Raw genomic sequence first — 25224 nt, 5'->3', positions numbered from 1 at the left:
CCCATTGTCATCTGTTGAAGATCTACTATGAATCAAGGTAATGCATGATCCTAACACTGTAGCTTTGGTCCAAGGTCAATAATTAAAAATCTAATTGAGTCATCCTGGTACTATGATTTTGACACTTCTCTTTAGAAAAATATGGTAAGAACTGTTAGAGGAACCTATATCCACAACTTTTAGCAACTGTAAATTTCTATTGTCTCTGCCCATGACCTGTACTGGAGAGCTGGGAATAATGCCAAAAGTTGAGAAGTGGATACTGGAGTTTACTGGAGGCCGTTTCCTGTGTATGATCTACTGATGATGATATTACTAGAAAAAGTGCAAAGAATACATTTGGAATTAAGACCTGTGGATTTCCAATACATAGTCAAAAAGAGTATGCCCTTGACCCATATTTAAATAACTGTCAAGTACATTATGTTGTCAGCCAAATATCATCTATATACTGTTAGATGGTTATGTATTTCTGAAGTTCTTTTTTCCTGATCGAGGACAATTGAAAGACTTATTCTGTTCAATATTAAGGAGGAAGATTGCTTCAAATTAGCAAAAATTGTATCATTTAAAAAAATACAAAACAATCATTTACACATGGAAAAGAATGATGCTAGAAGAAATATTCAGCATAAACATATGCACATACAAGTAGAGCCAAATGAAGATGGAGGATAAGCATAGTAACTCAGAGCATAGGGATGAGCATTAAAAACCACATGAAGTCTAATTACAACTCTTTAGACAATCCACTTAACATCTGACTCAGTTTCTCTATCTGGGAAATTCAGGTACTACTTTCCTCCCTAATTGGGAAGTTACAAAGATTAATTCATGTTTGTAAAATGCTTTGAAGATAAAAAGTCATTATGTAAATGATAAGTAGTGTTATATTCTATGCAAATATAACGAGAAAAAAGGAAGAATTCACTGCACATTTTAAGTATTTTCATAAACAAATGGATTATTGTTACTCCTTGACACTAATCAAGTAAATAAGTTTGAAAAGCCTCAATTCACAGAAAACTATACTGATAAAAGAGAGTGTAGGCCCATTTTGAAAGATTTATTTGTATTTTAGGAAAAAATGAATGGAACACATCACTCTGCAATACTGTTAGTATTCCTGGCTGGAGTTAAAGTTGCTCACAGGTGAATGGCACTTTCTTCTCTGTATTCTGAAGGAACAAATCTACTGGAGCAATAGGATAACTTGTTGTATCTCCACTTTTCAGCAGAAATGATTAGGAGATTAATTCGGGGAACTTCTACCAAGAAGACACCGATAAGAATTAAGCAGAGAAAGCATTTGCCATAAATTACCACTCTAATGAGTCTCAATTTAAAGAGTTAAGAACCAAGACAATTCTAATGAAATACTTTATGAACTAATTAAAATAGGATTTCTATAGCATAGTTACAATACAATACAGCTATATAATATGTAAGTTTTTGAGGGACAAATTTCCCCTCAATTGCACCCCAGTAACTGAAAGCCTGACCCAAAGGAGACTTACTATTGACTTCAATGAGCAATGGATTCAGCAGAATTTGGCTCTCAATATGGCAGAGATTCACATGTGCTTTTCCATTCTGTAAATTCAAACTGGCTCTGAGTGAAATGTTGTATTTGTTCCAACTGTGCTCAAGGAAGTAATCTTAATTTATAACAAAGACATATGACTAATCAGAAGATAGGTTTAAATCTGTAAAATTTAGGGTTAAAATATTAGAACTACTTCATCAGTGTCTACTCAAAATACGTAGATTAATGGAAGTCCTCCTGACAAAACTGATTTGTGTATTTAGAAGATGTGGTATTCAGTTTCACGGAGCTGAAAATCCATGCTCCAAAATTAGGAGTATTGTCACAATAAAACAAAAAAGTTTCTGACATTCAGGCTACAAAATGACTACTTCTTCATTTGAAACAATTAAAAATAATTTTCAAAAGACTATTTTGATACCTTTCATTCAATCATTTCTCCATTTGAGGTTATCTTAAAAATGCAATGTAGTAAACAAAGTCATTACAAACATATTTACCCAGTGGGCAAGAGTACAACTAACATGGAATAAAATATACTCTGATCTCAACAATTCTAAAGTTGTTTTCCATTAAGTACGCCACTTATCAATTTTTTATAAATAAATTTTCCTCAAGGGTCACATTTTGTTCTTGTTGAATACATGTATTCATCTGATAAATTCAAATGAATAGACAATAGCTTCAAAATAGTTTAAAACTAAAATACGTGGCACTATTGCAAGTGAACCGATAAAACCCTCCCTCCCAAATGACATATGATTAAAATCAAGATGACAAATGTAAATTGATAAAATAAATTTTGGCTAAGGCTTCCATTTTAAGTTCAAAGTAATTACTTAAAAACAGGCACCAAATTTTTGACCTGCTGGTAAACAGAAGTTTTTACTCAAAAAAAAAAAAAATGTACACAGCTCCTCATCTCCATGACCATAACTCTCATTTAGATGTCACATTCAGGATATTCCATGTTAGTGATCATTGGGAAGTAAGAATTAAGAAAAATAAAAACATGCTAAGAAAATTTTGTGAAGATTTAAACTTAAAGAAATATATTGCCTGAATATTTGGAAAAATAAATGCCAAAACCTAGAAACCCTAATTATTGTAATATGAGACTGTAAAGGCAATGCTGATGTTGCTTTGAAACTATTATGATCAGATATAGAACCCTGTTTATTTACATTTTTGAAAGAGCTATCTTCCTGCCCTGTTTACTGGATGAATAGCACATGCCTATAACAATCAGGTTTCAGGTCTAATTCTACTTACCTGGAAGTCAATGACAATTGTGACCATTAACTTCAGTGTGAGCAGGATCAGGCCTCCTACACAGGCACACCTTAGTGATCTTTATAAAGCTGGTATAAACAAAGGGTTAAACCTTTTGGACTATGTCAGGATTGCAACTGAGATTTTTAAAAACATGTGACTAAAATTAGGTGACTAAATCCATATTTAGGAACTTAAATAAGAGGCTTCAATTATTTTTCAAAAACAACTGAATTCAAGATTAGGTCAGATTAAAGTAACCTAATCTAGGTCATCATATATATTCTCAAGTATAATTCAGACAGCACACCCTTTAAGGTGCTGCAAAGCTCTTGCCCTACCCTGTGCAATACATGGTTGCATGTATGGGAAGGAGTCACAGAGCCCTTTGTCACAGAGCCAAATACTATTAATCAAGAGCAGTCTTTGTACTCAAATGAGCAACTGTGGTTGGACCCTGTTGGGTCTTACCAAAATACTCAGGGCCCAGCTGACTGCCATATTCGGAAGTGGGAAGGAATTTTCCCCTGCATCAGATTGGCAGAGACCCTGTGGGTATTTTGCCTTCTTCTGCAGCATGAGGCACAGGTCACTTTCAGGTTGAAACTATTGTAAATGGTGGATTCTCTGTAACTTTAAATCATGAAGTCTTTAAATCGTGATTGAGGATATTACATAACCTCTGGCTGAGTTACTGTCTATTACAGGAGAGGGTGAGTGAGGTTCTGTGGTCTGTAATGTGCAGGCTGTCAGTCTAGATGACCATGATGGTCCCTTCTGACCTTAAAATCTATGAGTCTTTGAATGATTAAAGTGGGAAGCTCCTCATGCCCCGTCCCTTATGCACTTGCACAAGGAATGGCTATAATTCAGCCATTAGACAATAATACTCAGTATTCTAATGCATTTTAACAGTACAAACAAAATGGTATCTCAAACAAAACTGCCTCAAAAAGGATTTATGTGCTGTGACTAATTTGAAGCACATGATATGAATTCTCTTCTCCTTCCTTTAAGCTAGAAAACTCACCCACTATTAAAAATTAAATAAAAATAAACCTGAGTAACTCAAACACATGATGTACTATCAGAGATAAAGAACAACAGTAAATTCCCAGATCAAACTTAGCAAAATAATCTTTCTAACCAGCCTCAAACTAAGAAACTGTACAGTACGCTAACTGCCCTTTTCCCACGTTCTCTGATTCACCGCTCTCTTTATGATGTGCCCCACCTATCCTCTTTCTCAGGAAGTTTTAACAGAAACAATAATAATAACAGATTACTTCTGAAATAAAATGAACTTCATCCTGTGTGTGTTCTAGAGATCCTGTCTCACACTATACATAAACATTTGTTTTCAAGTTCAAAGGAAGTTTCATTTTCATTGTTTCAGTAATTTTGCATTGCTTATCCAGGTACAATCCAAATCTAGGCAAGAAGAATAGAACTCATTTAAAATGCAGTTTGAGAACTGTAAAAATATTTGTATATTTACATGTCAGAAAGGAAACATCATTTATAACTCTGATAAAATACGTATAAATGCATATTTGCTAAAATGACACCAATTTGTTTCTAGCTCCAAGTTCAACATAAGAATGGCCACAGTGGCCACAGACCAATGGCCCTTCTAGCCCAGTATCCCATCTTCTGGCAGTGGCCAGTGCCAGATCTTCAGACAGATAAACAGAACAGAGCAATTATCCAGTGATCAAACCCCTACTGTTCAGTCCTGCTTCTTGCAATGAGTGAGGTAGAGACATCCAGCGCTAAATCAAGGGACTGGTCCTGCTTTGAGCAGGGGGTTGGACTAGATAATCTCTTGAGGTCCCTTCCAAACCTGATATTCTATGATTCCATTTTTGCTAATACATGCTTCCATTGTAAGCATCTTTGCTTAAAACACTTGTCTTTGCTAATACTCATTGAAGGACCTGTCCTCCAGGAACGTATCTAAGCTGGGCCCAGGTGGGGAGCAGAAGAGGTAGGACCAGCCACTTCTCACATGAGCTGCTCTGGGTCACTGCTCTGTGCGGTGCAGTGGCTGTCAGAGAGAGTGGCAAGGGAGGTGGTGGTGGCAGCTGACTGCCCCCTGCCCAGGCCCAGCTGCTGGAGATGGGCTGAGCGAGTCAGATTTCCCCATCCCACCCGGCAAGTTTCCGGCTCGCCCGGCCCCTGTCCCCAGCAGTCAGGCCTGGGAATGAGAGAGGTGTGGCCTGCCACCACCATCATCCTAGCCAGGCTCCCTCTCTTTTAGATTATGCCTCACCCCAGTATGGGGAGGCATAAGTCGTCTAAAACAAAAATTGCACGTAGTATTCTAGAGGTGGATGGACCATGGTTTTATATAGTGGTATTATGATATTTTCTGTCTTATTATCTATCCCTTTCCTAATGTTTCCTAACATTGTCAGCTTTTTCAACTGCTGCTGCACGTTGAGCTGATGTTTTCACTGCACTAGCCACTATGACTCCAAGATCTTTTTCTTGAGTGGTAACAGGCAATTGATGCCATCATTTTGTTTGTAGTGTTGGGATAATTTTTTCCATGGTGCATTACTTTGCACTTACCAAGGGAAGGGTATCTCAGTGGTTTGAGCAGTGGCCTGCTAAACCCAGGGTTGTGAGTTCAATCCTTGAGGAGGCCACTTAGGGATCTGGGGCAAAATCAGTACTTTGTCCTGCTAGTGAAGGCAGGGGCTGGACTTAACGACCTTTCAAGGCAGGGCTAGCCCCAGGCACCAGCTCAGCAAGCAGGTGCTTGGGACAGCCAAGGGGAAGGGGCAGCAAGTCAGGCTCTTCAGCAGCAATTCAGCAGGGGGTCCCTCACTCACTCTTGGAGGGAAGGACCTGCCGCCGAATTACCACTGAAGAAGAAAGCAGCGCGGTGGAGCTGCCACCAATTGCAATCGTGATTTGGTGGCTTTTCCCCCCCCACTGCTTGGGGCAGCAAAAACCCTGGAGCTGGCCCTGTTTCAAGGTCCCTTCCAGTTCTATGAGACAGATATATCTCCATATATTCTTTTTTTCCCCTTTTTTATTAACACTGAATTTCATCTGCCATTTTATTGCCCAGTCACCCAGGTTAACGAGATCCCTTTGTAACTCTTTGCAGTCAGCTTTGGACTTAACTATCTTGAGTCATTTAGTATTGTCTGCAAACTTTGCCACCTCACTTTTTACCCCCTTTTCCAGATAATTTATGAATAAGTTGAACAACAGTGGTCCTAGGACAGAGCCTTAGGGGCTCTGCTATTTACTTGTGATAACTAATTTAATTACACTAAGAAACCAATCTTACATTTCCTATCTGTAGAAGTCAATTTTTGCATTGACAACCCAATATTTACATTATCTATCTTTTACATTAGAGTCTGATCCTGCAATATTGGGACAGATTGAAAACTCATTGATGTCAATAGGAGTTTTGAGTACATGAGAAATGGAGGACAATACAGGTACCTAGATAACAAATATTTAGTTTAGTTGACCAGATTATCCTTAAAATAAAACCATCAACCAAATCCTATTTTAGTTAAATGGATTCTTGTTTTAAGTAACTAATGTAACACAAGGATTGACCATTGTTATCATAGAATGTTCTGACAACTAAAATGTTCTTTTTCCTTTCCTGCTTAAGCCCCAATTCTACAAGATATTTAAGCATGCAGATAAATTTTAAGCATATGCTTAAATCCATTCCTATTCAGCAAAAGCACTTAGTCACATGCTTAACTTAACCTTGATTTCAAAAGGGCTTAAGCTCATGTTTAAACATATACTTAAATGATTTGCTGAATTGGAGGCATAAAGAGGGCAGTAGGGTATTGAGATTCACAGTTGTAGCTCTCTTGACAGGAGAGCAAGACAGAATAAAAATGAGAGGCTTTTTTCCCCTTTCAAAATAAAGCAGATAATATCCAGCAATTTAAAAGAAAATCAATGTCTGATACAAATTGGAATAAGAAACAGTCGAAGGAGCAATATCAAGATTTGGATGATGGAATAAAATAAATGGTCTAAAAGAAAAGTTAAAAATATAATGGGATGATATGACATCAGAACTCAGGAGAGCTAGTAAAATCAGATTATAGTTGAAGAGGAGGAGGCTTGAAGATGATAAAGGGACTCTCTATACTAAAAAGAGGGAAAGAGAGAGCTTCCATTGGACCCTGATAACATGTAGGTGGAAAAGAATACAGAAGGCTTGAGATAGCCAGTTTCTAATCCCAGATGAGAATTACACACAGTCTCAAAACTCTACTATCACATATCCCCAGATAATTTCTTAGTCTCTAGCTTCTTAACGCAAATGTAGGAAACTATTCAATTTGTTTTTTTTAATTCTAAAACTCTATGATCAACAGATTCTGGTTGTTATTGCAGGTCAGTTCATTCTAAGAAAGTGAATTTATAAAAGGACACAACATCAAAGTCAGAAAAAGGGATACAATTTGTATCCTGAGCAATCATTCTGTATAAACCATTTCCGTGTTGAACAAATGGTCTTGTAAAAAAAATAAAAAAATAAAAAAAAAACTGTTTAATGTTCTATGGGGGCAGGACACACACAAGACCTATCCTGCACTCCCGATTCAGGCAGCATTCCTATTCAGTGTCAGGGTTTACACTGCATCAGAATAGGAGAGGGTGCTCATGCTTGCCAATTTTGGTGTCCGTTATTATAGATCTCAGTGTTGCATCATGCTGTAGAGACAGGATGCAGCAGGAGGAAGAGAGCAGGGAGAAGAGAAGAGAAGAGAAGAGGAGAAATGTATCTGTAAGGCATACATGTCCACAAGCAGACCCTTAGTCAACCAAGCAACAGTGTGCATGCGTGTGGGCAGTGTGTAGAGCTGGGTAGATGCACATCCCTAATATTTGCCCATCCATTTTCCTAAAAACCACTGAGTGAGATTTTCAAAAGCCTTCAGCGTTGGCCTAACTCCTTTCCCTCTAAAGTCAATGGGAGCAGAGTTAGGCCAGTGCTGAGTGCTTTTTTAATTCCTACCTAATATTATTGTTTTGACTTGGGCAAGTTGGAGAATCTGTATTGATGTAAAAATAAATTAAAAACACGGACCCAAGGTTTCTTCCTTAAATTTTGGACAAACCCAATGCAATTTTCTGCAGTTTAAATATCTTCTTAAAAATTCCTAGAAAGAGGTTCTGCATAAAGGAATCTGGTAGGATTGAGTTTACCTCCTTAAGAGAATGAGGGCTTGCTAGAGGACAAATATTACTATTTGAAAAGAGGAAGGGTAGGAAGACTCCAAGTTGGGCCATCTCTTCTCCCAGCAGGTACTATTGCTGGTCTATTTAGTAGCAGGAAAGGATCAGAGCCCCAGATATTCCTCAATCAGTCACTAGCTTCTCCGATTTTAGATTCCCCTGCTGGGCAAGTCCTCATTTCACCAACCTAACAGGGAGCTGTGTTCCTCCTTACTTAAAACCCTGCTTCTATTGACTTCAGTGGGAATTTTTCAAGCTAGTGAAAAACAGAACGACTTTATTTATCATTATTTTAAGCTAATACCTAGATTATGCTGTAGGACTCAGGCTATAGTACGGCCCACTGGTGGTGACAGGAACATACATGTTAAACTCCTAGCCCAGACATTTGCCAGTTGTAATCCTTGTTCCAAACATTTAGATAGGATTAAAAGTAGCTTGCTGCTTAAATTCCTTCTTCTGTTTTCTTACCCCTTAAAATTACATTCCTCTGAAAAGCAAGTGTTTTGCCTAGTAAACAAAGATTTATAATCTATCATTTACTGTAGTTCATTTTAAACTTGTTTTTAGAACAAAAGGCTATGATGTTATATCCATCCAGATTAACAAGATTTAGATCTAGATGTTTGTTTCTCTCATACTAGCCCTCTTCTGGCGTGCTGTGCCTAGCAAGCTCAGAATGAGTATCTAGTACACTCAAATACAATTTGCACATGACAGATAATAGTAATCTGCTTGACCTACTGTATGTTCCCAACTAATGGTTTGCTAAACTTGAATCCAACTGGGGTGTTTATCTTAAACCAGGAAACTAACCCTCAGCAAAATGTGCATGACAAATCAATGCAGGGTTCATTGCTGACAATATTTTCCTATGATGTTAAAAGAAAAGAAGCGGATGTTTTTATCCAAAGTGTAGAATACAGTGTCCTAGCTCCAGTGACAATGATATATTTTAACTGAAAACATGCCAGAATATAAATCCTCTCTACGTTTTCACCAGGTTGCATAAAACAGGATAACCAGTCTGGGCTGTGATTCTTTAATTGTTATATGGAATGATGTTGTTTTGTTCAGCTAGAAATTCATACATATCTCAGGAAAGAATAAGCTTTTTATTAAAAAAAATAATTGGTTGAGAAATTAAAAAAAATCTTTAAAGGAACATACAAATTATTTGAAGGCCAAACGTATTTTATTGGTTATTTTATTTATCTAAAATTACAAAATTGCATGTAGATTTCTATGTAGAAATCTTGACTTTATATAATTTTGGTACATGTTCAGATACCATTGTGATGATTGAAGCACTGATAGATACTGTACACAGAATTGATTTCCATCATGTATCAACAAGATAACATCTTCAGAAACAAGCTCTGTAGCTCTGAGGACAACAGTGCTTCTAGTTTTAGCTTAAAGCATCTACAAGACTCAGTCCTTTCCTCAGATGTTAAGTTATTGTATATTATACTGCAATTTAGTTTTGAAAATGCAAAGAAATTACTCCAATTCCTTGTTACAATAAAACAGACAGTATGTATATGTTTTCATAATTCTTTTTTATTCATGGTCGCTGAAGAACATGACGTTTTTGGGCAGCTTTGGAATAAAGAGCACAGAATGTTATAATAAGTAATATAAGTTTCCAAAACAAACCGAGGATATTATACTTGAAAAAGTACAGCTCTCATCCCTCATGTATACAAGTCATTTGATGTAATGGAAGAACCCTACATATACAAATAATGATCAACAGGGTCAGATCAATGGTTCAGCTAGCCCAATCTCCTGTCTTCTGACAGTAATTGGTGTCAGATACGTCAGAGGGAATGAACAGAAGAGGGCAATCTATCTAGTGATCCATCCCCAGTCATCCAGTCCCAGCTTCTGGCAGACAAAAGCTTAGGGATACCCAGAGCATGGGGTTGCATCCCTGACCATCTTGGCTAATAGCCACTGATGGACCTATCATCCAATTCTTTTTAGAACCAACTTATACTTTGGCCTTCATACCATTCCCTGCCAGTGAGTTCCACAGGTTGAGTGGCTGTTATGTGAAGAAGTACTTCCTCTCTATTTGTTTTAAACCTATTGCCTATTAATTTCAATGGATCCCTGGTTTTGTGTTATGTGAAGGAGTGAATAATACTTCCCTATTCACTTTCTCCACACCATTGATGATTTTATAGACTTCTGTTATATCCTCCCTTAATCATCGCTTTTCTAACCAGAACAGCCCCAGTCTTTTTAATTTCTCTTCATAAGGAAGCTGTTCCATACTCCTAGTCATTTCTGTTGCCCTTCTCTGTGCTTTTTCCAGTTCTAAAATATCTTTTTTGAGATTGGACAACCAGAACTGCATGCAGTATTCATGGATTAATATAGTGGCATTATATTTTCAGTCTTATTATCTCTCCCTTTCCTTAGGGTTCCTAACATTCTGCTAGCTTTTCTTGACTGCCATTGCACACTGAACCAATATTTTCAGAGAAATCTCCACGATGACTCCAAGATCTCTTTCTTGAGTGGTAACAGCCAATTTAGATGCCATCATTTTGTATGTATAGTTGGGACAGTTTTTTCCAAGGTGAATTACTTTGCACTTATCAATGTTGAATTTCATCCGTCATATTATTGCACAGTCACTCAGGTTAGAGAGATCCCTTTGTAACCCTTCACAGTCAGTTTTGGACTTGAGTTTCTATCCTGAGTAATTTAATATCATCTGCAAACTTGGCCACCTCACTGTTTACCCCCTTTTCCAGATAATTTACTAATAAGTTGAACAGCACTGGTCCCACTACAGAGCTTTGGGGAACTCTGCTATTTACCTATCCCCATTGTAACAACTGACAATTCCTTTGTTTCCCATCTTTTAACCAGTTACTGATCCATGAGAAGACCTTCCCTCTCATCCCATGACCACCTATTTTGCCTAGGAGCTTTTGGTGAGGGATCATGTCAAAGGCTTTCTGAAAGTTCAAGTACACTATATCCACTGGATCAACTTAGTTCACATATTTGTTGACACCTTCAAAGCATTCTAATAGATTGCTGAGGCACGATTTTCCTTTATAAAAGCCATGTGCAAAAACCGTATACAATTTTACAAACTTCAGAAAGTATACAAAGTGACAGGGTTCAGTCTTAGATTTGTGCAGCATAATATCAATAGAAAGATTTTTAAGATTGCTTACTTTGATTGGAGGAGAACTGGTGCGTTGTGCTTCTGGTGGCTGTCCCTCGTCTTCAGGTACGGTTGGCATGGTAGCTGGTGAGAGACACGATGGACTGCAATGTGGACTAAAAAGACCATGCACTGCTGGGAATGTCTGTTTCAAGTTAACCTCAAGGGACAAGCACTGAGATGCCTTGTGATCCACAGACTATAGTGTATGCCAAAAATACAAATCAAATCCATTTAAAATCTATGTTCAAACACTGGGGATCACTTTATAACAACAAACAGAAATAAAGTTTAAAATTAAAACCGATGTGTCTTCTTGCATTTTATTAACTAAAATTTCAAAGATCAAATATAACATGATAAAATATTTAAAGGAACAATCTTCCTTATTTTACTTGATTTTTTTTCTGTTTCCTAGGAGATTTTTCAGACCTTCTGCATCTGATTTGCATGTGACTATGAACTGCCCTTTCCAAAAATTCTTTAGAAAGGGAGAGCATGCAATGGATACCTACAATATATCCCTGAGCAAACACTGCAACCTTACTACTGCAGAGTGTGATCTCAGATCTGATATGCTGAGGAGGATGAGAAAGGAAAATCTCCAAGACAAAATGTTGCTGATTCCGGAGGTGCCACTTTTCCTCTGAGCTAGTATTGAATAGGTCTATGTGTACCTTGCACAGTTTGGTTAGCAAAGGGTTTTCACAAATTGGTCCCTGGAGGCTCACTGCTGCAGTTACAATTGAATCAAACCTCTGCACAATTTTTTTTAGTGGTTTGGGTTTAACAAACTGGAATCTCCTAAGAACAAGCCTCAGCCAGCTTTCTAACCCTCTCACGCTCATCAGACCCCTCCTTCTTACTTTAGATGCCTTTAGGGTTGTTGGGCGAAAGAAGGAGGGAGGCTGATTTCAGGAATGGAGGCTTACTGGCTTCCAAACTATGCAGACATTCAGTCTATGTTCACCTAACATTCAGAGGACTAGAACAAAGCTGATGAACACATTGAATCTTGAATGCCTGGCTGAGTTCAAGTAGTTTTGAGATTCAGTGCCATTATTTTGCACTAGGTAATACATCAATAGCTAACACTAGTGTTAAGGGCTCCGTCCTGTCTGAGATGTTGTCTTTTAGGGTATGTCTACACTACCCACTGGATCGGTGGGCAGTGATTGATCTATCAGGGATCGATTTATCGCATCTAGTGTAGACGTGATAAAAATCGATTCCCAATCACTCTGCCATTGACTCTTGCCACTGTGGCGAGAGGCAGAAGCGGGGTCGATGGGGGAGCGGCAGCAGTCGACTCTCCACTGTCCTCACAGGCAGGTAAATCGATCTAAGATACGCCGACTTCAGCTACGCTATTCGCGTAGCTAAAGTTGCATATCTTAGGTCAATTCCCCCCTCCCCCGCAAGTGTAGACCTAGCCTTAGATAAGGCATAAAATATAACTCCTGATCAAATGCAGCCATTGTAAATCCTATAGCCGTTTTTACAAAACCCAAAGATGTTAACTCTTGTCCTGACCAAGTTTCAACTCTGGAAATTATATATGCCTACCTAAATTCTCCATGCACTTTCAACGGGAGGAAGTATTCTTCACTTCCTGTCTTAAACTATTGGGCAGTGTTGCTGAGCACACAAACACTCACCATATTTAACCCCAAGAGTAGCTGAATTTCAGAGGTGGTTACTGTAATTCTTATGGAAATCATTTGTACAGCACTTTGGATCCATTTGGGTGACAAGGACTGTATAATAACCAAGATCATATATTCCAACTTTTGCTTCAAAGAAAAGATTGCCTGATGGACTTATTAAGGCAATACAGTCATCACATTCCAAGAACATATTTCCTGGGGATGCTTTCTTACCTGTACTTTTCAAGAGGATTTTTTCTGCTTTTAAGAACGTCGAAAAAACGTGGGACATGTCTTTTTAGCAATCTTAGAGTTTTGAGGTTTCTGTGGAAAGTTACTAACTTCCCATAGCTATTAGGTCTCTTCCTATGAATCCAGATCAGCCTGGGGCATCTCTTTTCCAGTGAGAGTTATGCAAAGTGAAAAAAACAATTATGTCTAAGAAAGGCTGGAAGGAATTTTATGGCTCCATTTGCATAGCATCTATTGGCAACAAGGGGGAAAGAAAGCAACTGCTACTTTATTACAGGAACAGAGGTAAACTGCACAATACTATACTTTTAAATTGTATTATATAAATTTGTTACGGTAATTAAAGATAGAAAAATATTAGCACTGCATAGCACTGACAGAGCCTGGTCACTGATGGACAGGATTGAATCTGGCACCTCTGGAGCTTAGTTCATGAGCCTCCACTGCATGAGCTAAAAGCCATGTGGCCCTTAGCTAAGGCTGTAGAGCAGACTCCTTATTCTCTCTCTCTAAATGGTCTCGGTGCCACTGGATGGGACAGAACACTACACCCAGGAGTGTGGGTTACAACTGCAGTCCTGTAAGTATATGTACACACCTTCAATGCTTTCACTGTGTACTATCTATGCTCAGACTAAGAGCCTGGTTTAGTGGTGTGAGCACAGAACTGGGAGCCAGTAACTTCTGAATACTAGTCCTGTCTCAGACATCAACTCTGTGGATTTGAACTTGGAACCAAATTTTCAAAAACTTCCACTAATTTTGGATGCCTAAACTAGAGGTGTTAGAACTATTACTTTACCTTAGAAACTCTGTTCAGAGGTGTGAAGCAGCTACAACTCCAATGGAAATCAGTGGAAGCTGTAGGTACATGATGCCTCTAAAAAACAAACCAGACCCTTGGTGTCTCAAACTGGATACCTCAAAACTGAGGTACCTCAGATTAATGGATGCTTAAAAATGTTGTCCCCTTAACCTCCCTTACTTAGCTTTTCCATCGAATAGGGGATGATAATACCCACTTCATGTGTGTATTGTAAGGGTTAATTAGTTAATGTCTATAAAGCAAGTTGAAGAGGAAAAATACTATATAACATGAAGAATTATTTTAAGTGGTGTTCACTGTATATTATATTGCAGTCACTAAGCACTAAAACCTTACTGTGACCCCTGGTGGATAGTTTATGAACATGGTTAGTAAACACATAAGAGAGTTTAATCTACTCGGTGGCTGGCTTTTGGTAATTGCCTGCTTTAGATAGGCTTCCCTGGACAGAATGAAGGACTACAGTGACCCCACCACAAAAGCAAATAAACACTATTTTACTGAAAAGAGGTATTGGTTAGAGAGAATGCAAACTAGATTGGGTTTGACGTCAGTGCATGGGTGTGTATACTCACCTATACAGCAGTCAGACAAATTTCTACAGCTAAATCAAAACAACTTACTGAGTGAACAAGTCAGATTTGTTGATGTATGATTTAATGAGAGTATCAAAATAGCAAAGACCGATCAACTGCTTAGTCATTCTGGTTCCATTAAAGTAGGGCAAATCTGTCTTGCATACTAACTACCTTCTTATTGTTCATGTCACTATGAAACTCTAATTGACAACAGCTTGTTGGTACACTACTGTAAGAGTCTTAATTTTTTAGTTTAAACTTCAACTAGAAATTGGACAAAATAGAAACTGTACCTACTAGGCAGATGGGTAATTAACATTCTCTCTTGTTTCAATTTATCTCCCGAAGTATCAGCTACCTGCTAAAGTTTATTCACTGGTGAAAATTGGAGAAACATTGTGGCTTGAATTTACATTTATTGTTTTGTTAGCTCTCAGTATCACTGATAGGAGGTACAAGACAAAAGAAATGAAGAACACTTATGTGTATTATTTAATGTCCTCTTAAAACACCCTAAGTAAATCACGGAATGAAGTGGATATCAGAGGCAGAACTCACTGCTCAGTTTACCATGAAGGCAAATGTTAACTATATTAATTTTCTGGCTGGTGAAGAGCAGGTACATTAGGTCTGTGTGTGCAGGGAAGAATAATCACCACCTACAGTTGTTGGTTGATAAAGGATAGAGTAGCCTACCAGTCCTGAACAGATTCAACACTTGAACCCTATGATTTTCTCCCAACTCTGAATCACTGCATCATTCCTAGTCTTGAAGGAGCAGAGTTTTATTGGTACATGTCAATAAACATGGATTTCGTTACACACATACACACTAAACTGATAGATTATAATTAAAATTTACAGATAAGCAAAGGAAGAAAAATGCTGCTTGAGCACTTATTAGAGTTTAATGTAAGGTTATTTATTTTATATATGTTAACATAGGATATTGACAATTTGGATTTTAACAGTTGTAAGTTTTAACTTTTTGAATCTCAATGTCTACTACCATTAAATAACTGTTATCTGACACTCCACCCTTAATTTCCCACAACTGTGAAAGTTTAAATTGATAAAAATAGAAAAAAATGCTCAAAAATAAATATTAGCATTATCAGTCAAAAATGATAATAAATATAGAATTCTACAAAGTCGACTCATTCTTTACTCTTGAGTGAGATATTGTTTTGTCTGGAGGAGGAAGAGGCACAGATAATTTAATATTCAATGCCTTTTACAAGAACCGTTAATTGTAAACTGTCTTTACTAATTTAAAAAGTTTTGATCTAACTGTTTCATGAAAGAACAGGAAGAATTTGTTCAGCAACAGTTTGATTTTACCAGACTGACATTTAAAACTGTTGCCATGCTTGCTTTGGTGAATTACGCTAGTGACACCAGTCACAGGAGTCATAGCAGCAGCTACAAAAGTGTTGTGACCCTGCTGGTGTAATTTAATGTAGTGCTCTTTCAAACAGTACTAGAGTAAAGCACACTACAGAACCTTTAGTGCACATGGACCAATTAGTGCACAACATGGTTAGTGTCCTTTAGAAGTCACTAAAGGGTGTTACCCTGTAATATAAACAAACTCTTACTTTTCATCTCCGGATACATAGGATTGAACAAAATCCTGCGATCTGAGCAATCTCTGAACTTGGTGAAAATTTAGATCCAAAACAGCTTTAAAGCTTGAGCACACAACTACATAAAAGGTCCTTTCTTAGATCACAAAGGAAAATGAATTTGGTTGTTTTACCTAATTCTCAGCAGACACAGAAACACACCACCATATAATTTGGCACAATTGACAGACAAGTACTCAAGAGAACCCTGGGACTGAAATATCAGGAATTATTTGAGGTCAAGACAGAGTTGTGCCTGCTATACTGCTAAATGTAAAATCTTTCATTCTATCAGCTACCTACTTAGCCTAATATGTCTTACTTTGATGATCACCTAATTCAAATTAAAAAAAGACAACAATGCACTGTGCGATGAGGTTAACCATTAAGCACCTTAAGTTTCAGTCCCTTGTTTTGATTAAAAACAAAACAACAAATCCCACCCACTTTTGCATATAGTGCAGAGGAACAGATTCTGTGCTGTGCCTCTCAGAAAGTATAGCCTAAGGGGCTGGTGGAATACAGGTTAATTTAAGCCACCATGGCAGTGCCTGGATCCTGGGTGACGGGGGCTTGGAACAGCCTCTGGCATAATATTAGAGCCTTACTCAGGCTGCCGATGGGCTACTTTGGAGCCAGGTGCAGCCAAGAATCTCTGTATTGCTGAGCACTAAGAAAACTCCCTCACCTGACCCTGTGACATCTCTTTTGGTGCTCAACCCCATCTCTAGAAAACACTATGCCTGGGATATTCTCCCCTGGCTAACTGAGGTGCCTTTGTGTCTCCTATACACTGCCACAGTGTCTTAGAGGGCCTAGTATCATCCAGGATTTTAGCAAAATATAAGCATATACTTTCCTTCCTAATAAAGACGTATACATTAGCATTGCAGTTTTTTTATTTAGACACTTTAAACTGTAAAACTTAAAGGGTCAGATTCTCTGGTACACTAAGACAGAGGTGTTACATAAGCAACAAATTAGCCTTAAACTGACTGGAGATATCCAGTGGAGAATTTACCCTGTGCAGGGGGCTTCTGTGACACTTCCTGCATCCTCCCTTCCCTCTCATGTAAGGGGGAAAAAGGGGCATGTTGGGTCATGGGTGGGAAGGAGAGGAAAGGTGTGGTGAACCAGAGCTCTGTCACACCAGATCATTCACTGGAGTGACCTTACATCACTGGCATCAATTGGGGTTGCTCCTATGGCCCCATAAGCAGAGCTTGGATGGAATGAAGACTCAAGCTCAGTGTCAAAGAACAGACAATCACCAGCAATGAGCTATAGCAAGAATGGTAGGATCTGATCTGCCCTCCCACAAAAAACCAGCAGAGGGAAAATAATCATTAGAAACTCTTCAGAGTTCACCACCATTCCCCCATTAAGGTAAAGTGACTTTTGTTTTGGGATATTGGGAGACAGGGTGAACCTTGAAATCACCAGGGCTCAAAACCTCCATTTGGAAACCAGGTAACAGTCCCAGGGTTGTAGTGTTGAGTGCCAGATGCTCCCTGGTCTGACACGAGCCAGCTGGTTAGCTTTGGATTTCTACTGCCATTATAGCTCAGTACTGCTGGCTTTACCTCTCTAAGTTAAAGATTAGAAACCTCTTTATAAAAACATACACAAAATAAGCTTCCAAGGGATGCTGTGGAATAACCATCACTGGAGATATCCAACGCTGGACAAGGCAGCCATCGATGGTTTAGGAATAAGAAAATTAGCCCTGCCATGTTTCATAAGGATGCACTATGGGCCTGATCAGATGTCCGTTCAAGTCAGTGGAAGTATCTCCAGCAACATCAACAGGCATTGGATCAGGCTCTGTATGACCTTCTTCCATCCTAAAGGATTCTATCATTATGTTATTGTTACTATTTTTATTAAAGCAAATGATCCACAAAACCATTTCAAAACCAACCATGGAGTAACAGAAACAGCTTCAAAATAATCAGTTCCAAATAAATATCTCTAAAAATTATTTTTTAACTCAATGCCACAAGCAAAGTGGAAAAGGATGGAGGATTAGAAAATCGGTTTGGTTAAACCACTTCGTGGACTATAAGAGAAAAAATTTAGCTGTTTTAAACAAAGCAAACACCCTATCCACTAGATTCTACTTATTCTCACACTGAGTGACACGCAGTATAAATAAGTTTTGTTTAGTTCTTGTCTGTTATTGTACACCCTCTGCTTAAAATAGTTAGGTTAAAAAGGATCCCCTTAGGGTTCAAATTTGTTGTCAGATATAGATCAGTGGATACAGAGAACTTTCTTCTATCACTGGGTAGCTTAGAACACAGTCTCCAGGAAATGATGATATAGGAACAGTATTCCATAAAAGGAAAAAGTATTCAGAAATGTTTGGCTTTTGATCGGTTCCCTCTGCAACCCATTTCACCACAGTAGAGAAAGCAGAGTATAATCAGTAAACTTACCCTCTCTGTCTGAGTCACAGCTGAAAACTGTGTTAGCAAGGGTTTAGAATAAAGATGCTTTACTCCATCTCCACTGCTAGTCTGACAGCTGACCTCAAATGCTCTGTCAAATCACAGCAAATATATAAGAAAAAGAGCAAAAATATAAACACAAAGTTTAGAAATTGTTTTCTTAAGATTCCCTGGTTCATATACTGCCCCCAATCAAGGCAAGCAACTCCCATTGGCAGCAGTGGGAGTTCCATATTCTTATCAAGGATAGTATCTGGGTTTCTGAATGAAATATTTTTGAATTGCTCCGTGTGGGCTCAATTTTCCATTGCCCTGCACTTGTGCAGTCATTTGCACAAGTGCAAAGTAAATGACAGGTGAGTGTAAATTGCTATCAAATCAGAAAAGGAGCATTTTACATTCACTTCACATTTGTGTAAAAGAACACAGGGCACAGGGCATTTGTGAATCAGATTCTCTGACCTTAAACCTCTTAACACTGAGGGTATGTCTACATTGCAATAAAACATTTGTGGCTGGCCCATGTCAGCTGACCTGTGCTCAAGCTGCAGGGCTATAAAATTGCAGTGTAGGCATTCTGGTTTGGGAGCCCGAGCCCTTATCAGCTGAGATGGGACACCCATGAATGTTTTATTGCAATGCAGACATACCCTCCATGTTAAGAAGTTTAAGGTCAGAGGATTTGATTCACAGATGTGCTGCACAGTGTGTTCTTTTACACAAGTGGGAAGTGAATGTAAAATGCTCCTTTCCTGGAGCCTGAATGTTTACCCTGCAATTTGATAGCCCTGCAGTTTGAGCCCTGTAAGCCCAAGTCAGCAGCCATGGGCCAGCCACAGATGTCTTATTGCAGTGTAGACAGGTTATAGCTCTATTTCATTCTGTGAAAATTAATGCAAGACAGAAATACAATTTTCCTGCCAATTTATTTGTACTGCATGATATGCCTTGCAGTCATAAAGCACTATTAATCATAATTATTACTCCACTAAGAAAAAGTGTAATTTGTTAACATTTGTTGGCAATTTAAATCTTTAGATATAGATATATAGAGAGAGGTCATGGACATTGACAGAAGATGCTTATTTACTGCATGTAATTTTTTAAAAGTTATAAAGTTGATTTTTCACTTGAAGCAGTGCTTAAATGTGTAAGTTATTCTAAAACTGCTTTAGCCATCATTGATCTGCACAGATAATTAACTCCATAGACACTGTATAATACCAATGTATTCTGCAATAACGTTTAATGAACCAAATTCTGCCCCCATTAATATCCATTCAACCCCATTGGGTAGGACCGAGAAGTTTTTTAGGCCGTTACAGTGTTGTTCCTCCTGACGAGATACTGAACAATACTTTTCTAGGCTGTGCAGATTGTGTGCAGTTAGAATGTTAATGCAAGGTTTATTCCCTCTCACATATAGGATTTGATCCTGCCAAGTCTGAGAGCATTCTCATTGGCTTAAATGGGAGTTGAGGGCATCCATCACCTTGTAGGATTGAACACCATATGCAGATGAAATTCAAATAATTGTGCCATAATAATATTTAACATGAATAATTTCTACATATATTGACTTTTAACTTCTTAATCCTTTTTTATTCTTGTATCTTCTTATCCCTTACAAATACAGGGAGGTAAAAATCAAAAAAGAACCCAAAAAAGGAGACTGACCAAGCAATAGCATGCATATAGCAAAAAAGAAGGCCCCTAGCCTCTACAGATCTTTCAATTATCATATAATCTCATGGCTATAAAATCTTTCTTAAAATAATAAGGATTGCATACAGTTACCTGTCCCCCAGGTCTCACTTTACATAAACATACCAGAGGAAATGACACTTTTCTACTTTGTAGTTTCCTCATGGTCCAAGAATATCTGAAACTCAATACAGTAAAAGCTTTGTTATCCCGCATGTTGAGGGAATGGAGGGTGCCAGTAAGTAAAAAATTCCTGTTAACTAAGAGTGAGGGGTTTTGGTTATAGGAGGGGAATCAAGGCTGGGATGTGGGAGGGGGCGCAGGATGCAGGCTCTGGGAGGGAGTGTGGATGAGTGAGTGATTTTGGGATGTCGGATCCTGGCATTGTGCACCTCGGGCAGCTCCCTGGAAGCGGCGACCTGTCCCTGCTGCTCCTGGGCAGAGGCATGGCTAGGCGGCTCTGTGCACTGCCTCTGCCCGCAGGCTCTGCCCCTGCAAATCCCACTGCCAGGGAACCGTGGCCAATGGGAGCTGCAGAGCCAGTGCGGAGCCAGTGCTCGGGGCCGGGGCAACACACAGAGCCCCCGTGGCCGTTCCTTCACCTAGGAGCAGCGGGAACATGTCGTCGCTTCCGGGGAGTCAGGTAGTGAGCCTGCCAGCCCTATAAACTCAATTTTCAATGAAGATCAGAAATGTCAGTTTATTGAGCTTTGGGTTGGTAAAGTGCTGGATAGCACAACTTTTACAGTACTATTTAATAAAATCAGCTTGTAAGCATCTGTTTTAGAAATAAACTGAAAAGGTTCAACTCTGTGCAGAGGCCCACAGCTGGAATAGTTATTTTTGTTCATCATACTATGTACAAATTAGACTATGCCACCATCTTGTTATTGAACAAAGAAGAAATAACTAATTAGGTAGGCAGCAAAGTATTCTGATTCTCCAGAGCATCTAAAAATATCATTCTTTGGAGACCGTACTTTCAAAAAATGAGGTAAAGAGTAGCCTGCCCTAGGCTGAAAAATTTGTAGATATGGTGGATTGTTTGGAGAGCAATATTACAGGCATTAGTACTTTAAAAAATAGTTCTGGTGAAAAGTGATGCATTCAATTTGATGGAAAATGGAGTTTTTCATTTGTCTACCAAGTAAATACAGCAAAGGATAGTGAGAGTTTAATGTTCCCAAAATGCTTCTCCAATGTACCTCCATTCTAGTTTGCAGGGAATACCTCCAGTTACCAAGACCCTCAGAGTCTGTGCTGAAATTGCCAACACCGCACAAAATAGAACTAAATGTAGTGGCTTTTTTTGTAGTACGTACAGCTGTAAAATAGCAACTAAATTAGCAGGTAGGCACTTGGCCATTTAGACTGAGATTTTCATAAGTGCCTAAGGGGGTTAGGCACCCACTGAATTTCAGTAACATAAACTTATTCTGCAACAATATTTTATGGCCAAAATTCAAGGGGAATTAGGTTTGTACTGCTTTAGGCACCTATGAAAATCCCAACTTTAATATTTGCCCTAATCTAATGTTCTATATTGATTCTACTACACACACAAAATAGTTTTAACATAGACCCATCATACAGGGTTATGGCTCGTTAGTTACACCTGCAGAATAGGAATTCTCCATAAAATATTGTCAGCCAAGTTCCATTCTGTTTTAACACTAGTTTATCAGAAGAAAACTATATGAATATTGCCACTTCTACTCAAGTATCAAACATGAAAACTTAGGTTTGTTCATTTAAGTAGCACTAAATCAGTTTTGAACCTGGTCTGTAGCCTCTTGTATTAGGATCCCATTTTGCTGCTACTAACAGGAGACTCAACTGGCAAATGCAGTTAATATATATTTTAAAAAGCATTAGTAATAGTGAGGAATATTCTTAAAATTTTAGAACAATGTGCTCAGGAAAATGGATGCAGTTTTCTTTTAAAGAAGGAATCTCTAGGTCCATTTACAAAAATGTCTCTGGAAGAATTCAGGGCCCCTTTGCTTTGGGTAGTAAGGAGTTAATATTGCATGACTTGACCTTTTATGAAAGAGTCACAAATCCTGGAACCAAAGTTTTCCATTTCCATTTTTTTGTGTTTTATTTAGTTATACAAAGAATTTGAAGAAGATTAGGCTACTATTAATGTCACTGGCATATCCCTCTACTAATGAGTGTAGGAATTGTGTGTATGATTTTGCATAAATCATTTTTAATAGCAGTCTGCTACATTTCTATTAATTCTGCCTATTCTTTTTGACTCATCAGTTCATGACAAAGATCCAGTGAGATACTTTATCATTCAGCATGGACATGTCCAAACACTGGACCAAATTTGGAGGTCCTTACTCAAGGTCTGATCATATCTTTGTGTGTGAAAACTGGCCCAGAGGGAGTTGAGAGGGGAAATGTTTGCAGAGATTTCTCCTTAATCATTCCATTGTGGGAGTTCAGGGTCCTATCCCCTGCTCACTGTGGGCACAATGGGTCCCCAGTGACTGTCTCCATCTGCCTGCATTCACAAGACTGCTAAACTGGCAGCTGTCCCAAGGACTACCCTTAAGAAAGGATACCCACAGTAGATGGGTGCTATGGAACTAATATAGTAACAATCGCCACTCGGCAAAACAGGAAACAACAGACATTTGCATCCTCCCACTCCGGCAAACCCAGTCTGCCTTATTCTCTCATTGTCCTCCAAGTACCTGTGTAGATCACACAATCTAACAGCGAGTCCAAGGAAAGAAAAGGTGTAGGAATGTTGCCATGGAGCCAAGTGAGAAGAGGGTGATCATGCAGAAGAAGATCAACTTATAGATTTTGGGGCCACAACAAAACTCTCAATTATTACTGTTACTCAAACAAACTCATATTAGCTTCAGTGGGAGTTTGCTGAAGAATGGATTGAGTCAAAACTGACTAAGGACCTCAAGATTTGGGCCACTCTAGATGAAGTACCTCATAAATAATTATATTTTCTCTTTTACATCCACCAGAACAAACTTGTGCACATGTGAGAAAACATGTGCATGCAAGTACTTCCAATGCAGGATTAGGACCTTAGGTTGCTACTATGCCATAGCCTCATAGGTTGTGCTGTCGGGAAGCTCATTCAGATATTCATGCAGAATTTTCCTCCTCCTCTTAGGTTCAACCTATCCTAGTCATACATCATCAGTTCTTCTCCCTGCTTCATGTGTTACACCATTCTAAAGCTGGAGATATTACGTGCTCCTGTGCTGTTTTATCCTCGCCATATGACCATTAATCCATTTACGCTCATCTCACTTTTTACTGCAGGAGTGGGCAAACTATGGCCCAGGCACTGCATGCCGTCCTTCAGACATTTTAGTCCAGCCCTCAAACTCCTGCTGGGGAGTGGGGTCAGGGGCTTGCTGTGCATGGCTCCCAGAAACAGCGGCATGTGCCACCTCTAGCTCTTTTGTGTAGAGGCAGCCAGGGGGCTCTGTGTGCTGCCCCAAGCACCACCCCCGCAGCTCCCATTGGCCAGCAAATGGGACCAATGGGAGCTGCAGGGGCGGTGCCTGTGAATGGGGCAGTGCACAGAACTGCCTGGCCACGCCTCCACGTAGAAAGCGGAGAAAGGGACATGCCGCTGCTTCCAGGAGCTGCTTGAGGTAAGTGCACCCTGACCCCCTCCTGTGCCCCAGCCCTCCCGCCCTCTGAACCCCTCAGTCCTACTCTCCTGTATCCCAGAGCCTGCACCCCCAGCCAGAGCCCTCAACCCCCAACTCACACCCCAACCTCCTGCCCCAGCCTGGAGCCCCCTCCCACACCCTGAACGCCTCACTTCTGGCCCCACCCCAGATGGAGCCCTTACCCCCTCCCTCACCTAACCCTCAATTTCAAGAGCATTCATGGCCCCTTGGATCAAAAAGTTTGTCCACCTTTGTTTTATTTCCATTATATTTTCCCTGCAAACTTTAATTGATGATTTTGTGTACTCTTTGATCTTTTAGTCATTCTAGTTCTAAGAAACAGACCTTGGACAAAAAGTATCATCAAGTGATACTTTGGCGGGTGCCTTGGGAGGAATCTAGCTCTAGGGGTGATCATAAGTAAGGCTATGTTTTAGTCATGGGTATTTTTAGTAAACGTCATGGACAGGTCATGGGTCCGTGAATTTTTGTTTACGGCCCATGACCTGTCCATGATGTTTACTAAAAATACCCTCAATGACTAAAACTTGGGTGGAGGTGGTCTGAGGCCACCACAGGTGCTGGGGAAGGTGACCTGGGACCCCCATTTCTACTGGTGGAGGAGGGGGGCCAGGCCGCAGTGCATGGCCTGGGACCTCCACTGGTACTGGGGGAAGGGGTTGGCAGGGCTTCCTATCGACTCCATCCCTGCAGTTCCTAGGCAGTGGAGGCAGGGACCAGGGCAGGGGCTCCTCTGCTGCTCCCGTCACAAGTGCCAGCTACCAAAGCTCCTATTGGCTGGGAATCGCAGCCAATGGGAGCTGCGGGAGGCAGGGCCTGCAGGTGCGGGTAGCACGGAGACCCTCGAAGCCCTCCACCACCTAGGAGCTGCAGGGGGGTCCCCCCACTCCAGGTAAGTGCACCCCCCACACCCCAGCCCCTAACCTCCTTGCCCACACCCAAACTGCTGCTGCTGGCCCAAGGGCTGTCCAGGGCCAGCACCAGCCACTGCAGAAGTCATGCAAAGTCACTGAATCCATAACTTACGTAACAGACTCACAGCCTTAATCATAAGAAAACCTGCCCAAGACAAAGATATTGTCTTGCGGCAAATGGAGCTTACCCGTGTGAACATTTAAAAAATAGAAAGAAGCTTGAAAAGGACCAATTGGTGAAGAAAGAGATAGTGGTTCCTCTCTTTTTCTAGCTAACATATTTTGTACAGCGATACAAGGGGGGAG

General features: G+C 39.6%; 1 protein-coding gene across 9 annotated transcripts in view; it reads right to left on the bottom strand.

Moving 5' to 3' along the window:
- The window catches only part of MRVI1 (murine retrovirus integration site 1 homolog), a 133130-nt gene that overhangs the window by 61845 nt on the left and 46061 nt on the right, over positions 1-25224 (bottom strand). For 4 of the 9 annotated variants that reach the window (XM_030560367.1, XM_030560365.1, XM_030560366.1 and 1 more), the window contains exons 3-4: positions 18609-18711; positions 11254-11327 (exon numbers count right to left, since the gene is read on the bottom strand). In XM_030560367.1, coding sequence (XP_030416227.1) covers positions 11254-11322 — 69 coding nt within the window. In that variant the 5' untranslated portion in view covers positions 11323-11327; positions 18609-18711. Of the gene's footprint in view, positions 1-2818; positions 2861-11253; positions 11443-18608; positions 18712-25224 lie in introns of those variants that run through there. The other 5 variants (XM_030560361.1, XM_030560363.1, XM_030560362.1 and 2 more) reach the window with 3 other exon arrangements.

Source organism: Gopherus evgoodei, chromosome 4, assembly GCF_007399415.2.
Source record: "Gopherus evgoodei ecotype Sinaloan lineage chromosome 4, rGopEvg1_v1.p, whole genome shotgun sequence".
NCBI lineage: Eukaryota > Metazoa > Chordata > Testudines > Testudinidae > Gopherus > Gopherus evgoodei.
This window is presented reverse-complemented; position numbering and strand designations above follow the sequence as displayed.